Source organism: Daphnia pulex, chromosome 1, assembly GCF_021134715.1.
Source record: "Daphnia pulex isolate KAP4 chromosome 1, ASM2113471v1".
In the NCBI taxonomy this organism is placed as follows: domain Eukaryota; kingdom Metazoa; phylum Arthropoda; class Branchiopoda; order Diplostraca; family Daphniidae; genus Daphnia; species Daphnia pulex.
Genome location: NC_060017.1, coordinates 1,701,667 through 1,718,256, shown reverse-complemented (window position 1 = coordinate 1,718,256; position 16,590 = coordinate 1,701,667). Strand labels below are relative to the sequence as shown.

Here is a 16,590-nt window from a genome sequence, read left to right as displayed (position 1 = left end):
TCTTCCATGTTGCATTAAGACTAAATCCGTCAACGAAGAAATCCCTAGATATTAAAGTCAACTTTATGACACCACCATTTGTAACTAGTAAGATTTAAAATAACGGGCAGTAGTTTTACAACAAAAAAAACTATTCCATATTTCCATATATTTTATTCTCTGCATTTTGCGAACGATTCCGCTTTTAAAATTTTTTAAGTTCTATTTAAAAAAAAGGCAACGTTTTTTCTGATCTGACAAACGACGAAATTAATTTCGTCTGTCAGTTGTCAAAAGTTCAGTGATTTCTCAGGAAAGGCTAGCAGTTGTGGGGTAAGTCATGAAGTTACATTTAAGAATATGTTGTTGTTTATTGTTGAGTTTGTTACTGTTGTCAGAAAAGGTCAAATTGCGAAACTGCGATCACCATAAGAATGCTATTCCTCTCATCAGCATGTATGGCAGGCTGAAACATGAAAAGCCAAGCGGTCAACAATTCGGAATTCCGAATCACCGTTAGGGCTACTGACCTCTCTCTTCCTTTTGAAAAAATCTTGAATCTTTTCACTACGCCTTAAAAAGTTTTGTTGAAAATAAGCTGCAATTTGAAAGTTATTAGTTTGTATTTCCATGTAGGGTAGAGGAGATTAAAACACATTAAACAAATAATGAATTCCTTAGTAACTGTAAGTCTGTACAAAGTGAGTGAAAGTAATAACACTGTAACCTTGACCCTCACAGCTTGTGCACTGGCTGCAAAAACAACCTTACCCCTGCAGCACCAGGAAGGCCAAATCTGAAAAGAAATCTCTGGCCATAGGAATAACACTTAGTCATATATAACCTTGGGACCCACAACCTCTCCTCTTCATTTTGCTGACAAACTCTGAAGCTGTTGAAGCTTGCAACTTCAAACTGCTACTCACTCCTTGTTCAAAGTTCAAACTCTGAGGTAAGATGGTTTTCCTATACATTCTGTGTTTGCCCGATTTTCGTTATTTAAATCATTGAGCGATGTGTCAGTCTTGGTCAACTTTAACTGTAAGAAATTAACTTTTTTAGATAACACGTCAGCTGTGTCAGTATTAGTTTTTCACTCTGTGAAATTGGAACTAGAGGCGACTGTATTTCACAGGTTTCTTGATCGATCCTGAACCGTCTAGTATCTGACGTCACGTTTCGTTTGACGCAATTTCCGTTTCGTTTTTTTTTATCATAACCTCTTAATAACCCCAGCCATATGGTCAGAGATAGTAACCAACCAACAAGTAATAAAGTGCTGTTTATCGTTTCCTAATTTCCGGGTTTGTTATAATACCGGCTACAGTACAAAAAATGGTCTCCTTACCAACCGGGAATCGCCAGTAATATTTGTGGCAACGTTGAAAAAAGATATTTTTTAGTTTGTAATTCAAAATTATAATTAATGATTCACAATTGATTTTTCAAGTTTGGACCTATAGTTTAGTAAACATATTCTATTTATATTAATAAAACAAGAAAGGACAATGAAAATTTGATGTTTCTGAACGCAATCCAGCGCATGCGCGGGATATTTATATGGGGGCTGAGAAAGATACACGTCGTTTCGTCGTCTGCCAAAAGCATTTCACTTAATAAGCAGTGAGCTTGGGTGTTTGACATGGTTGCATGATTCTTGTGAATAAGTGAATTTTGTTCTGTCATCCTTGGCCTCTCGATCCAGCCCAGCATCATCACAGACTACGGAATCACGTTTGCTTCTGGCTGCTCAATTTTAACATTGCAGAGCGCGTTGAACTCGGTATGGGTGAGCAGCAAATATGGTAGCCAGGAAAAAATTATCTTGCATGTCACGTGGGGGTGGCGCGATTCTCCCGAGTTCATGCAATGGTCGGTGAACGCCAGGGGCAGTCTTGGTCTTGGCCTTGATTTTCACGCGCAGAATCCAGTAGATCGTTCGATTCTCGTCTTCCTGCCAGTCGTCTTATTTTAGTCGACTGCTTCGCTTTCCTAAATCATCTCATGCCCCTTTCTCTCCCCTTCGTGTACATTACAGGTTAAATTATTATAAAAATAACAACGACAAAAAGAGAAATGGCCAAATTCCAAGTTGACAGCCCAAACGTAACGTACGGCGATCGTTACATTGAAGCGGATTATGATTACTGTACATCCCGCGTGGAGCCGGCGTCCGACGGAAGGTACAAGGTAACGTGCAAGTTGATCGCCATTTTAACCAGCCGAACTTCATTCTGAGCATGCGTGTTACATTTTTGGTATTTTTATTTTTTTAACAGGTTACTCCAAATACCTCCCGTCTACGAATCCGGACGGAACGTCAAGTCCCGAAACTTGGCGTTATGTTGGTTGGCTGGGGCGGGAATAATGGAACGACTGTGACAGCCGCCGTTCTTGCCAACAAGCTAGCCTTGTCGTGGCCAACGCGCAACGGACACCAGGAGGCCAACTACTACGGCTCCTTGATGATGTCATCGACTGTCTCATTGGGCATGGGGTCTGATGGCCGGGACGTTTATATCCCTTTCCATGACCTGTTGCCCATGGTCCATCCAGACGATATTGTTCTCGATGGATGGGACATTTCATCGCTGGATTTAGCTTCCGCCATGGATAGAGCTCGGGTTCTTGAACCTTCGCTGCAGGTTGGAGATCTTCGGAAGCTTTATTCCTTAAAATTGTAGCTGATCTACTTATTAACTGTAATTGAATTGTTTTCTTAAAGGAACAATTGCGTCCCTATATGCAAAAGATGAAACCCAGGCCGTCAATCTACTCGCCAGACTTTATTGCAGCTAATCAATCAGAGAGGGCCGATAATGTGATGGGTGGCACGAAGCGAGAGCAAATTGAACAGATCCGCAAGGACATTCGTGAATTCAGGGCGTAAGTTCAATTCGATTCAACATCCGAAACTGTTGTCCAATTAATTTTTGATTACTTTAATAGTGAGCATGCTTTAGACAAAGTTATACTGCTCTGGACTGCCAATACCGAGCGTTTTGCTGATATTGTTCCAGGACTGAACGACACAGCCGAGCATTTAATGCGTTCCATCAAGGAGGATGCCAGCGAAATCGCACCATCAACATTATTTGCTGTAGCAAGCATCCTGGAAGGGGTATGTTGAACCTTTGACTTTGCTGAATGATGAACTTTGTTTGACATTCATTTTTTTTTTTTTTTTAAATTTATAGTGTGCATTTATCAATGGATCGCCTCAAAACACTTTTGTCCCCGGTTGTATTGAAATGGCCGAAAAGGCCAATGTATTTATTGGTGGTGACGATTTCAAGTCGGGTCAAACTAAACTCAAGTCTGTGCTGGTCGACTTCCTGGTCAGTGCCGGTCTTAAACCTGTTTCAATTGTCAGTTACAATCATTTGGGAAACAATGATGGCAAGAATCTTTCTGCCCCACAACAATTCCGCTCCAAAGAGGTTCATTACTTTTAATTTTTTATTCTTACCAGGTAATTCATTGAATTTTGCTCCTCAGATTTCTAAAAGTAACGTTGTCGACGACATGGTGGAATCTAATCCAGTCCTTTACAAGCCAGGAGAAAAACCCGATCACACTGTTGTGATCAAATACGTTCCTTATGTTGGTGAGTTCATTTTTAGTATTCTAAAATACTAAACATTTGTTAACTAGTGTCGATCGATTAATTAGGTGACAGCAAAAGAGCAATGGATGAATATACCTCTGAAATAATGATGGGCGGTCACAACACATTGGTTATCCACAACACCTGTGAAGATTCTTTGTTGGCCAGCCCCATTATTCTTGATCTGGTCATCTTAACTGAAATCTGCCAACGGATTACATTCCGCGGACCCAACCAAACGACTTACCAGCCTTTCCATTCAGTTCTCTCAATTCTCAGTTATCTGTGCAAGGTAAAGTAACAGATATTTCTTTCACCTGAACTTTACAAAATAATAATTGTTTCATATTTCCTTCAGGCGCCTCTCGTTCCAGAAGGAGCACCCGTTATCAACTCACTCAACCGCCAGCGATCTAGCATCGAAAATATTTTCCGTGCTTGCCTTGCTTTACCTCCGGTCAACCACATGATGCTCGAACATCGTTTCGCAAAGCCCCTTCACGTTGCAAGCCCGACGGGAGGTGCCAAAGGGGAAATGAAGCTCGACAGCCCAACCAAAACCAAGCCTTATGTCAATGGCATTTCTCAAATCACCGAAGGAGTTAACGGTCTCTAAATTTCAACAGAGCAGTTGACTTGACTGTTTATGGACCACCACTCACATCACACAGCGCGGCTGTTCGCGTTATGCCCGTCTCAAATCGAGTCTTGATCACTTTAGCGAATTAACTACCCATTATTTGCCAATTATTCATTTGCCAACAACCATAACAAAAAGACTAGAGTATCCAAATTGAAGAGTACCATTTTTCACTAAATTACACCCCTCGACCAGTTGTCTCGCGTACAATCAAATACAGAGTTAACTGAAAAAGCAAGTTTTGTATTATTCAGATTCAAGTAATATAAAAAAAAAATGATAAAAGTAAAATCGCCTAACGACGATATCGGTAGCGTTTAAAGTGGAACCAAAGTTGCATAATGTTGTTATGGAACTGACAACGAAATCCTTTCTTGTAAGAATATTCCCATTCACGATTGACGATTTTGAAGGCAATGTCTTCATAAGGTGGGCCAGCGCGGAATCGCAAGATACCAAAGTCTTTATTGTCGGCACAGGGCGTGATGGTGTACTGAGGTGTAGAGTTTTTGTTGATCAAATCAGGGAAGAAGATGTTGAATTTGTAACCCTGAACAATCTTTGGAGGCGGATTGTCCATGTCGTAATGGGTCTGATTGTACTTGTTCCACTCAAAACCAGTATGGACGCGATTAAAGTACCGAGGTTTGCGAGGTCGGTATTTATCCGACCACAGGTAAACTGGTTTGTCAATAGCCGATTCAACGGAAAATATTGCTTCATCGGCCGACATGCCTTTTAACGCTTCACCACGCATTGCTCGTTCTTCTAATGATACTTCCGATTCGGTGGCGCCGCTGGCCACTCCACGGCCTTGTACACGGGCACGGGCAAACTCTAATCGCTCCAAGTCATCTTCTTCAGTGTAGATGAGTTGTGTTGGTTCCATCTGGCTGGGTTCCAAGTACACTGGACTGTATCGACCCGTTTCGTAAGCAACTAAACAAGGTTCTAGGAGGTCCCTCTCCGCTTGGCCTCGGATCTCTAGCTCATCATCTGCACCACCTGCTTCTTCTTCCTCTTCTTCGTCCTGCTCAGCAGTGCTAGGTTGTTCTGCAGCAGCTTCCGCACTTGCGTCTTCATCTTCAGGCTCCAATTTAACCCCCGAACGCGATGCCTCTGCAGCAGCAGTGTCAATGAGACCTTGCTGTGCTTTGAGAAGTTCCAGTTTTCGTTTTAAATTAGCTCCATGGCGATCGCGTAGTCGTGCCCGTGCAATATGGGCTTTAAGCTGGCTTAGAAGACTTTCCCAATACGAAATGTCAACACCTTCCTGGCGAGCAGCGATCTTCTTTTCGATGTTGCTTTTTAGAGCCAACAGTGCAGGAGCTGTCTTGTTTTTAAATATGCTAGCTACGTCCTGGGCTACGGCTGTATGGATACCCTCTTGTCGACCCATAGCAGCTTCATAATCACTCTTCTTGGATCGTTCTATTTTTCTCATAGCTCGGACTTCATCCTCGACAATAACCATTAAATCATTCCAGTAATCCAAATTACTAGATTCTTTTTCCAGTTCCATGTACACCTGATTCAAAAAATGTTAGAGATTAATTATAAAGATTAAAAATAATTATAGTTTTTCTTTACCTTAATGTCGGCTACTAAGTCTTCTAAATCAGTCAATGTCAATCCCATGAGATAAAAATAAGGTTCGTTCATCTCCACAGCTTCAGGATCATTTTCGGAATTTATATATTTTGCCAAGACATCAACAGGCTTTGCTCTTCCATCCTGCATAATAAAACAAAATTATGAATACTTGACACGAATTTTAATGGCAAAATGTTCTTGTATGTACCTGAATGCGAATAGCTGAACGTAACTTTGCTTGCTCCAAATGAAATTGATCTTCACTTTGCTGCCATTCTTTGAATTGTTCAGCTTCTTTGGTACGTTGTAGATCTGCTGTCTCATCTTCTCTGGCTTCTTTTTCTTTTTCTCTTTCTAACCTTCTGGCTTTAACCTTTTCAAGTTCATCTCTGTTGGCCAATTGTTTCATTCTAAGCTCCCGCTCAATCTCTTCTTGGCTCATGTCACCTCTCCCTAAAAAACAAGGGTTGTTAACATTTTCTAATTTAAACAATCTTAAAGTTTCTCACCTTCTTTCTCAAATTTCTTTTTCCATACAAATTTATCAAGCAAATTAGAATCTCCAAAAGGATTATCTGAATTTGTGTATTGAAGAAGTTCATTGTCCCACCCCATCTGCTCTTTTCGTTTCATTTCTTTGCTTTCCTTCTTCAATAGCCTCCTCTTTCGCTTCTCTTCTGGAGTTTCAAGAGCTTTCATCTAAGGGAGGGAAAAAAGGGAATTATTACAATGAGAAGTAGTAAGACAAGCTACATCATCCATATAACCTTAAGGAAACTATAATATCAATTAATGTGGCAGCTGGTCTCAAAAGAAAACATCACATACAGTATAAATTAAATTGTTGTTATTAAAATACCTGTTCCTTCCATTTCTTTTTGTCTGCCAAAACTCTCTGACGTTCCTTTTCTAATTTTTCCAATAAGTCCTTGTTCATAACAAGTTTTCCATCACTATCACTGGAATCAGAAGGACTTTGGGATTGTTTTCTACTTCTACTAGGTTTTTCTTTTGTATTCTTTGGAGACCTAGATATGCAAACCGAAAAACTAAATAGGGAACTGATATTTAAAAATTTTTAATTGTCACTACCTTGACCTCCTTTGTTGGTATTTGCTGTCTCTTCTTTGGTCCTCATACTCTTTTTCTTTTAGACTGGATGAGGGCTTCCTTGCAGATTCTTCTCTGTGTCTCAACGAAGAATCACGATGTCGACTTCTAGAGTCCTTATCTCTCGAACGCGACCTACTGTTGAGTGTTGACACGATGTAATTATTATAGTTATTTTAAACTGAGAATTTGGATTTAAACTAATTATTTGACTAACCTTTTATTGTGTCTTCCCATGTTTAAAATAGACAGCGTCTGTTATATTTTGAACAGTCAAAACCAAATCAATTTGTTGCTGCGCTGTTCAACGCAGAACGCTACTGATCTAACGCAAAAAGCGTCTGCAGACTTCAAGTTCGAATCCACACAAAATCACAAATCCAAATCATAGGTGGCGTTGAGCGTGGCGCCAAATAAAAAAAAATAAAAACAGAAGCCTGCTAGCGCAAAACGCTTGAAACAGAGCTATAGAATACTATAGCTTAGTATTCTATAGCTCTATATATGTAGATGTAGTATTCTATAGCTCTGCTTGAAACTTGAAATCATTCTAAATAACCAATAGGAAAAATAGATAAGATTTTAGAATATTCAAAGCGCATTTTCTTAGCAGCCGTTGAACTATTGGAGGTGTGAATTCAAGTACGTTTTCAGGGTAAAACTGCTTTATGACAATATAGTATGAAGAGAAAATGTCAATTTATTGAATGAATAAAATATTCGTATTTCAATAAAAAGGCGAAGTTCATTTATAAGGAAAGATACTCTTTAAAATCTGTCTAGTCATTTGGTCAACCATCTAAAGGCACGAATTCTTACAATCATGACTGGATAAATAAAAAAAGAAATACTTTAGCAGAGTCGGGGGCATTGCATCGTGTACGGTAAGGACACAAACCAGATTGCGCCATGCCGACCCCAACGTGCTTCTCTTAAATGTGGAAAATCCCTTTATTATTTAAGAATTCTTTAAGATCTTACTCTTCACTCTTCATGTCCTTCACTGGATAGCGAAGGTCAGAATAATTTACAGTTTTTATAATCTTTCCCGTTTGTACTTCCCGTAAGGTAACACGAAAGACGACTATACTGAGTTAGTTGAATCTTGGTTATAATTTTAATCGGTATAATAAAAATAATTAGAAAATAACTGAAAAAAGGACCCCACAAATGTATCAACATCTCGAGTCCTTCAAGCACAGTATTTCTGATTCTTCCTTCAGGCCACGACTTTGTAAATAAGAAATATCCATCTATGCAAGTACAAAGTTCAATCATCCTTGCGGTTGAACGAACGTATACACGTATCATGCAAGGTAGGTTCTTTCAACGATAAAGATGAATAAATATAATAAAGCGTGAAAGAAAGAAAACTGCCCGAGGAAAATAACCGAAGAATACATGATGGTTATTCTCGAATAACCACTATCTTTAAAAGTTCTGCACTCCGCCTTCCAACCCTTTGTGTTGTGCTGCTGGCAATCTTTTATATACCCCTGTCAAGATAACTATAAATACAAGTGAAACTAAAGTTGGGTCTCTAGTCGGTGGCTTGAGACCATCTTCACACGTCAAGGTGAGGAACATTATTAAGCATAAATAACTTAAACTTATAACTAAACACTTCAAATGTATACTGTGCAGATGAAATTTGTATTTGCGCTTATCCTCGTAATTTTTGTGACTGATGTCAAGCCATTGTTCGAAGAGGTGTCTGACATTATCTTCAAGAAATATGCAACAATGAAGGTAAAAAATAAATGAGTAAAATATTGTTGGAAGAAGTTCCTGATAATCCGTTGTAGATTTTGGAAGATTGTTATGGTAAACCAGCGGTAAACAATATGCTAAGTGAAGTTGCACTAGCATTTGCGCGTTGTCGCGGAAAACCATCATTCTTGCCCATTTTGGAGCAACTTGGAACTTTTAATGCGGAACAAATACCAGAAATAGAGCCTGAAATGGTGACGGAAATTATTTCTACTACCACTTCTCCTCCTCCTCCTCCTCCAACTTCTAACAGTCCAGTGAAAGAAGTGCCTCTTGTCGTCTTCCAAAAACCTGTAGCACCTCAGGTGGTAAGGAACAATTCCTAGTAACAAAATTATTTTTTTCCGAAAAATTAATACTTAAATATCGTTCAGCCTCCGCATATGCTGCCCCAAAATTTCTATGATCCCTATCCTCGATATGAGCAATACGGCAATCGCCGTTACTGGTTACCAGGCTACTACCAACCCGGTAAAGCTCAATTTCAACAAAGATTTCCTTACGACGAAGAGAGTTACTATTATAGTATGCTAAGCAACCCAGAAGACTACCGTTGGGTATTTGAAATAACTATATCTAATGTATTTGTTCAAAGGTATGTAACTTAAAATATTTTTACAGAAACGTGCAGAGCACCGAACGATGCCAGAAGACGAACAAGAGAATCCGCCGGCTGAGCAAGAGAATCCACCGGCACCGGCTTTGAATCTTCCTAATGTCAGCAGCTTGTTTGCGAAACAACAGGCCATCCTAGGCAATATGACCTGCGTCATGAAAGAAATTGGATTTGTGAGTACAAATCATTTTTCACCTACAAGAGCAGTTCCGTTAATTGTGTGAGCTGTATAGATCGGAGAGGACATGCAGCCACTTTACGACAACATTCGGAAGCGCATTGACGATCTTCCAGTCACTGCCCAACTTAAAACCGATCTCATTGAGGGTATTGAAACGTGCCAACAGTTTTCGGTAAGAAATATAGCTAGCGTACAGCATGGCGATAGCAACGCAATATACCGTAATAGACCTACTTAAAAACATTAATGATTATTCTCAACAGAGCTGTATGCCCGTCAAGACATTCGGGGACATCCCAATTTTGAGGGACATCGTTAAGCCGTACACCTTTTTTAAATGCTTTAAAGGAAAAAAAATAGAGGCCTGCATGAAGAAAGATATGCGTGAAAAATTCCTATCGCTACTTTCAGGTGCTTCTTCCGGCCGTGCAAAGCAATCGAGAGAATATGGTGCATCGGAAAAAGAAGAAAGCATCGAGAGCATATTTAATATGGTTTATGGTTTTGACATGAATAAGTCTTCTGATGATATTTTTTAATTGTTTAATGTTTATTGATAACTTACCCAGTTGTTTGAGTGGTGTGCGTTTAAAAAGGGTCATGTTTTCTTTAAAGATACAGTTCAATATTTAATTCGTTAAGTATGGTTTATTGTTGGTTTATTTAAATAAATATTTTTTTTCTTGCATTGGATTTTAAATAAAATACAAATTTCCCGTAGGAAATTGCTTAATCTTCACGGCCGCGATGAGTAAGCGGGTTTCCTATTTTCATTTTTGCTCGCCACACCCCAATGGCGCTGTGCACTCTCGTCAACAATTCAGTCTGCAGACGCCATAATATACAGAGAGGTGAAAAGGAATACTCCCACTTGAGTCACTAGAAAATGTACATAATTTAAGATTGGAAGTTACTGTAGCATAAGTTATTTTATCGTAAAACGTTTTAGATTGGTCAGTTCAACGAATGCTCTAAGGAATCTCCCTTAGGTTGAGTAACATGACTATGATCGAGAGAGAAAACGAAAACATCTCAGCTGTGAACACCGGATGCATCCCAAAAGTTGCCCTAGTTCCAGTTAAAACCAGAGAAATCTCTGCATCAGAATCTTGTTTAGGAAATACAGCTACTGAATTAAATGTAAATGAAAAGTTATGTACAACAGATCAAATTGAAATCAAACAAGAGATGGCTACGGGAAATTCTGATGACCTAAATTCTAAACCTGCAAATGAAGTAGTGAAAGCACAACCCACTCACCAGCACAGATCAAAACATGTTAGATCTTTTTCAGACTGCACTGGCCTGAGCTCCGCTTCCTCTGATAGACATAAAATTTCCCCATTCATTCAAGTTGGGAATGTCTCTGGAAATGTACAAGGTATATTTTAAGATTTTATCTCTAAAGATTTATAGATAATCCATTTTTGTTGTTTTACAGACAGTTCAAAAAAGCCTGGTAGGCCTCGTTTCTTGGATGATGGTGGAAGTTCTATTGTAGTGGCTGCTGGAGGGCATGAGTATCCAAAGTAAGTAATGTCAGAAATCAGCCTACAAAACCACCATCAGAAAAAACTGATGATTTTTACTCTTAATCAATAGAAGACAAAGAGGTCAATCACTAGTGGATTATTTGATGTCCAATCAATCAAGGAAAATTGGCCCAGAGCTTGATAGGGAAAATGCACATTTCAGTGTTTCTGAAGCCATGATTGCTGCCATTGAAGAAGTAGGATGAGTAAAATAGCATTTAAATGACAATTGCATTAATTTGTTATTTCATTTTAGACAAAATTCTACAAATGGACAGACAGTAAAGAAGAAGAAGAAGACGACCAGTTAATAAAAAGTGATCTCAACGATGAGAGTGACGAAGAAATACGTCAAATGAAATTCGAATTACAATCAGCATTTAGTGATAAACATTTTGGTTAGTTTAATCATTAATCTCATCGATTGCTTTGCTTACATTTTTTCTTTCTTTGTTAGTTTCCAATGCGGCTACAGACTGTAGCATTTCACCCGAATCTAGTGTTTCCACAATGACCCCTCCTTTTTCTCCCTCGAGTTCGTTGGCTTCAGCAATTCTGTTTGCGGATTTTAAAAAGAATGGCGCAATGGAACATATTGATTCTGGTATTTTTTATCTAAATTACAATTGAGAATTTCTGATAAGATTAATCGTTTCTGGATGCAGGTATATCATTTACTTCTTTTTGCTCTGCAATTGAGAAAGAAAGACGTAGATCCCGAAAACTTGCTCGTTTGAAACGCGTCCATTCGCGATTAGTGTCTCGAATGAGTTCGGGTTTTCTCACTGAAAATGCGTCAGATTCTGCCGCAGCAATGCCTAGCGCTCCTATTGCCGTCAACCAACATCGAATCAGCAGTGAATCGACTAGCCGACGGGCCCTGTTTAGTCCATCACCTCCTTCACCAGTGTCCACTTCTACGCCTTCAACTCCTTTAAATGAATCTACCGTCTCTGCCGAAAATATTGCTCTTAGTCTTTTAGGTCATTTTAGTCAACTCCGGCTACCAAACGAATCTGAAATGGAGTGGCTCGTCTCAGAGAAAGATGCTCCACAACACGTAACAGGCTAACAGCCCGTCTAATCCCAGCAACACATATTCACTAATAATTAATTTTATTCTATGTAGCTGTTACCTATGCCTCAAAGTTGGCCCGTCAATCCTGACGATCCCTTCATGCAATTAAAAGAAAACGAAATTGACGAAGGACAGATGACAAGCCTCCGCGGAAATAACGAGTGGGCACCGCCACGCCCTCAAATCGTCTTCGCTGTCTACACATCACCCAAGTAAGAAAGCACGACTGATCATCAATACGTGATAGCATTTGTGATAATTTTATCGTGCATTTTACCAATAGCCTCAAGGTCGTTATGGCCAAACAGAACTACCGTTGTGCAGGGTGTGGCATGAGAGTTGAACCCGAACACAGTCACAACTTCCGTTATTGTCACTACTTGGGACGTTATTTCTGCACAGCCTGTCACTCTAACAAAACTTTCGTCGTTCCCAGTCGGATTTTCAAGAAATGGGATTTTAGAAAGTATAAACGTTTTCCGCTCTGGTTAATAATTAAGATCTAATTGATTTTTTTTTTTTTTAGGTATCCTGTATCAAACTTTTCCTATGACCTGCTGGAACGCATGTGGTTTGATTCACTTTTCCGTTTGGGTTACATCAATCCCCTTTTGTACCGTCGTTGCCGACAATTGAACAAAGTGCTTGAACTACGGTTGCAGCTTATAAACGTCGCAGAATTCCTACGTATTTGCCGATTCGGCACAGAGTATGTCGCTGTTATTTATTTATTTTGGGGTCTTCTAATATTTTAACTTTTTTGTTTAGTATTTGGGAAGATTTCCGAAAACAATCAGCCGACTGGCTTGAAGATCCCGAGATTTATTCGCTCTATGATTTGACTAGAGTTAATTCGGGTGAACTATTCCAGCTTTTACGCCAAATCGTTTCAAGTGGCATGAATCACATTATTCATTGCGAGGTATGTCGTATTTGTTTGCCATTTTCATTTCTAATCAGCTGTAACCTTTTTATTTTCCATGTAACTCTTAGTTGTGTAAAGCTCGCGGCTTCCTTTGTGAGAAGTGCAGTTCTTCTGAAGTGATCTTTCCATTTCAAGTCGACACGGTAATACGCTGCAGTCAGTGCGGTAGCTGCTTTCATCGTCCCTGTTGGAGCAACCCGGCGTCATGTCCTCGCTGTCAAAGGATTGCTCGGCGATTGCAAGTGAACAAATCCCCAATCACTTGAAAAGCGAATGCCCACCTCCCTTAATAGGCATTAATTATTCTTCTTGTGCATAGTCATTGTAGTATAAGACAAACAAATATTAACATTGAGATTTATATTTTCGGTCGGGGGTGGACAGTGTTGGTGTAACAACATGCCAATTCTAAAGATGAAACTCTTCAAATTCCATTAGTATAATGTTTTTTCAATTTCGAATCCCCGCAGTTTCTAATGTGTCATGGCAACGAGCGGAAAACCACTCGAAGGGTAAATAATTTTTGAACGAACAGACTATACTAATTGAGGGAAAAATAAAAATGGGACATCCAATCACTGCATATGTTTGACCGCATATGTAAGCAAAGTGACAAAAATGTATAATAATAGGCAGGGGTTCAATGGCAACAAGTAACTTGGAACTCGTGTAAAGAAACAAGGCTGTGCGACAACGTGGGCGCAAATTGTTTCTTACTTTGACAGGTTTTTATCAACGGACGTCTAAACTGCGTCGGGTTTCTGCTCCTACAAAATATCCCGTGTTTGTTGACTAAAAAAAGCGTAAGGAAAAGGCGAATCAGGGCAAGGGGGCATTTGTCTTGAAAGAGAAAAAAGACAAGACAATCGATTTTTCTGTCAAAAATACGGATTAAACGGAAGGATCCATAGGAGAGAGACTAGAGTCAACGCTCATCGTATGTTCCTGTGATGAAACCATGTGCGGTTCATCCATGTTTTCATCCATGGTGCCATAATCCGCGCCTGAGAAAAGAAAAACTTAATTCTCGAAACACTTGTCAGTAAATTTCAGTTTGACTTACCCATAGCAACGGAATAATCTTTAGAAACTGGTTCACGAATTTTGTTGGTTGAGAAATCGAGATGATTATTGGCTAGAGACTCTTCGCTATCCCCCGTACAGCAGTCCATGGCTCCAGGTGAAGGCGATTGAATTGGAACAAAGAGCCTAGAGAAATCTTTTCGCTCTTTACTGCTTGAATTGGTTTTGTATTCTCCTTCTATATCTTCAATCGTGTTGGTAGCGGCTAATGGAGATGGGACGACGCATGAAGTGCGATCACGAGAACGACTACCACTGCTTTCACCTCCAACTCCAATGCTACTACGGCGCCCACTAGGGCTGTTAGATGGACTATCGACCAGTTTGCATACCTTAAAAAACGAATATAAATTTATAGAGTACAAGTAAAGGGAAATACAGACAACATATGATACCTGAAGTGGTGAAGGATTATTAGAACCAGAATCCGACGGGCTGGCCGATGCCGAATGAGAATCGGGTGTAGGGATCACATTATTACGGCTAACGATGGAAACTCCGCCAGAGCTTTCACCGCTTTCTCCACTGTAATTTTTTAAACAATAACAAAATTAACTTAAAAATCAAACGAATGAATGGAATCAAAAGTTACCTAGATGAAATTTGGGTGACCAAAAGTGGACCACTCACACCAGAAATACTGCTGGCTGGTGAAAAATGTTGGTACTTTTTATGAGGACCCCAAGGAGAATCGCCTCGCTCTTCTAAATCACATTTTCTCTTCACGGGTCCAAGAGAACTGGCGCGAATGGCTATCGGAGAGAGACTTCTTCGACTACACAATGAAATTATTATTAGAGGGTTTCAAAAAAATGAAACAAATTTTGTTTACCTTGTATAAAACGTTTTTCTTGTGGGACTGGGGCTGGGAGTTGGCGAGAATGACGAGTTCCTAACAGGAATTTGCATGGATGGCGAAAAACATTGACGACCACTGACCCTACGGTAGGTATAATACAATAACATTTTACATAACATTCCTGCTTTTAAGCTCACCAAGTCAAAGGACTTCTTACCTTGTTGGTGAGGGATAAGGAGACGAAACAAAGGGTGACAGTCCGTTAGGTAAAGTTACATGAATGGGCTCCGTACAAGCGGAGGAAGGCCTTTTTTGAGGCTCAGTTTTAGTCTCTTTTGAATCAGTATCACTCTAAAAGTATAAGAAATAGTTACAAATTATTTGTCTAGAAAAATCTTGTCGGAATTGTTTTCACCAGAGACAGATCCTCCCAGGAGGCTGAGATTTGTAAAGTGGACTGAAACTCTTTTTCACTGGCAACTTCTCTGCCAACAGCATCACAAGCTTCTTCTTTCTTTAGTTGGCTAACTCTGGAGGGAGGGACTCTTGGGCTTGCGGGTGTCTACCACACAGAGTAAAAATGAGTAAAATATTGACAAACTTTACTGTATTCAAATTTCACTCACCCCAGGGGAATGCAATGGGCTAAAACTTGCACTAAATCTTCTGGTCCTTGGTTCAAATGTGGAACACAAAATAAATGTGGGTGATGTTCTACTGAAAAGATAAAAAATTTTTATTTCATTTTACTGGAAATCGTAGTAAAATTAAACATGAATCAAACCTGGAAAGTGAAGGGGCTGTGCTGGCTGATGAGGCCGTAGCAGGGGATGTTGCTACGGCACCAGCTTCTGTCTCACAGTCATTAATCATTGGGGCACTAGAGCATCTTTTTAAAACAGGATGTGGAAGAGAAGGTGGGTCCACATCCATTGAATAGCCAACAGAATATATAGCTGAGCAATACAATATTGAAACAAAAGAAGCTAGAAAACCTTTTCTGGCGTCATACAGTAGAGGTCAAAAGCATCCGGATTACGGAGCATGACATCTGCTAATCATTCCAGATTTGGCATAATTTGTATCCCTTAAATAACGCTCGCACTAACTGACGGAATGAAATGTAAACACTTGCTGATCGTAGTTATCTCAAGAAATGTACAATTGAGGGAAACCATATAAATCTCAACAAAATGGCAACTATAGAACGACGTAAACTATATAAACCGAAATAAAGAGCCAAGCGAAACGAAACGCCACCTCTTCTGAATTCCGTCTTCTGCTTTTCTCTGGCTTCCCAATCTAACGCTTGGAGTCTCTTCTCTCACGGCGTCCTTGCAAGATTCAAGGTTAGTTTATATTTAGTTTCTGACTTGTGAGAATCATATAGTTAGTGCACATATAAACTTAAATGAACAATTTTGACAATTGTGTTTATTTTATCTCTTTTTGTTTGTCTTGATGGGCCCTGCGTGGGAGTGCATGGGACCTTCCGTCGGCGGAACCCAGACGCTGCTGGCGCCAATTCGCAATAAAAAAAGAAAACAATTTGCGTCGCAAGAGTTTATATACTAGGCTATTACATATATTTTTTATTATTAAAAAAAAAAGCGCATCGTGATTGATACCAATTCAATTTTCAACGGATGCTATTTTGTAGTTTTCCCCCGTTAAGTT

The 16,590-nt window shown here is 39.6% G+C and overlaps 5 protein-coding genes across 10 annotated transcripts; 3 read left to right on the top strand and 2 right to left on the bottom strand.

Moving 5' to 3' along the window:
• The first annotated feature begins 211 nt into the window (after window positions 1-211).
• Window positions 212-4,460, top strand: LOC124200565 (inositol-3-phosphate synthase 1-A-like). Of its 4 annotated transcripts, XM_046596835.1 has the most exons (10): window positions 212-312; window positions 721-931; window positions 2,018-2,169; window positions 2,259-2,624; window positions 2,705-2,865; window positions 2,929-3,100; window positions 3,177-3,419; window positions 3,478-3,586; window positions 3,652-3,878; window positions 3,945-4,460. In XM_046596835.1, exons 3-10 carry the CDS (start codon window positions 2,056-2,058, stop codon window positions 4,200-4,202), a joined length of 1,650 nt encoding a protein of 549 aa, XP_046452791.1. In that variant the 5' UTR covers window positions 212-312; window positions 721-931; window positions 2,018-2,055; the 3' UTR covers window positions 4,203-4,460. The 4 variants fall into 4 exon arrangements, with proteins under 4 accessions (XP_046452791.1, XP_046452796.1, XP_046452811.1 ...); XM_046596840.1 differs by having other exon boundaries at window positions 721-2,169; XM_046596855.1 differs by lacking the exon at window positions 721-931 and having other exon boundaries at window positions 251-312.
• Window positions 4,449-7,297, bottom strand: LOC124200558 (cactin-like). The gene is made up of 7 exons (XM_046596827.1): window positions 7,147-7,297; window positions 6,912-7,067; window positions 6,679-6,847; window positions 6,329-6,518; window positions 6,028-6,272; window positions 5,817-5,960; window positions 4,449-5,754 (listed from the first exon to the last, which is right to left on the bottom strand). The coding sequence occupies exons 1-7, from the start codon at window positions 7,164-7,166 to the stop codon at window positions 4,522-4,524; spliced, it is 2,157 nt and encodes a 718-aa protein (XP_046452783.1). The 5' UTR covers window positions 7,167-7,297; the 3' UTR covers window positions 4,449-4,521.
• A 1,064-nt stretch (window positions 7,298-8,361) lies between these two features.
• On the top strand, window positions 8,362-10,184 carry LOC124198305. The gene is made up of 7 exons (XM_046594114.1): window positions 8,362-8,505; window positions 8,574-8,678; window positions 8,735-9,007; window positions 9,074-9,256; window positions 9,321-9,488; window positions 9,549-9,668; window positions 9,760-10,184. The coding sequence occupies exons 2-7, from the start codon at window positions 8,574-8,576 to the stop codon at window positions 10,033-10,035; spliced, it is 1,125 nt and encodes a 374-aa protein (XP_046450070.1). The 5' UTR covers window positions 8,362-8,505; the 3' UTR covers window positions 10,036-10,184.
• Window positions 10,185-10,279: 95 nt separating this feature from the next.
• LOC124198217 (run domain Beclin-1-interacting and cysteine-rich domain-containing protein-like) lies at window positions 10,280-13,465 on the top strand. 2 transcript variants are annotated; one of them, XM_046593950.1, is made up of 12 exons: window positions 10,280-10,384; window positions 10,446-10,877; window positions 10,938-11,025; window positions 11,099-11,225; window positions 11,285-11,426; window positions 11,486-11,632; window positions 11,694-12,088; window positions 12,158-12,318; window positions 12,390-12,572; window positions 12,633-12,815; window positions 12,875-13,028; window positions 13,100-13,465. In XM_046593950.1, exons 2-12 carry the CDS (start codon window positions 10,496-10,498, stop codon window positions 13,295-13,297), a joined length of 2,160 nt encoding a protein of 719 aa, XP_046449906.1. In that variant the 5' UTR covers window positions 10,280-10,384; window positions 10,446-10,495; the 3' UTR covers window positions 13,298-13,465. The 2 variants fall into 2 exon arrangements, with proteins under 2 accessions (XP_046449906.1, XP_046449901.1); XM_046593945.1 differs by having other exon boundaries at window positions 10,305-10,877.
• Window positions 13,377-16,425, bottom strand: LOC124198278 (P2R1A-PPP2R2A-interacting phosphatase regulator 1-like). Of its 2 annotated transcripts, none has more exons than XM_046594086.1 (9): window positions 15,698-16,425; window positions 15,540-15,627; window positions 15,329-15,475; window positions 15,131-15,264; window positions 14,947-15,054; window positions 14,707-14,889; window positions 14,510-14,639; window positions 14,095-14,446; window positions 13,377-14,035 (listed from the first exon to the last, which is right to left on the bottom strand). In XM_046594086.1, the coding sequence occupies exons 1-9, from the start codon at window positions 15,844-15,846 to the stop codon at window positions 13,923-13,925; spliced, it is 1,404 nt and encodes a 467-aa protein (XP_046450042.1). In that variant the 5' UTR covers window positions 15,847-16,425; the 3' UTR covers window positions 13,377-13,922. The 2 variants fall into 2 exon arrangements, with proteins under 2 accessions (XP_046450042.1, XP_046450033.1); XM_046594077.1 differs by having other exon boundaries at window positions 15,540-15,630; window positions 15,698-16,215.
• Window positions 16,426-16,590: the final 165 nt, after the last annotated feature.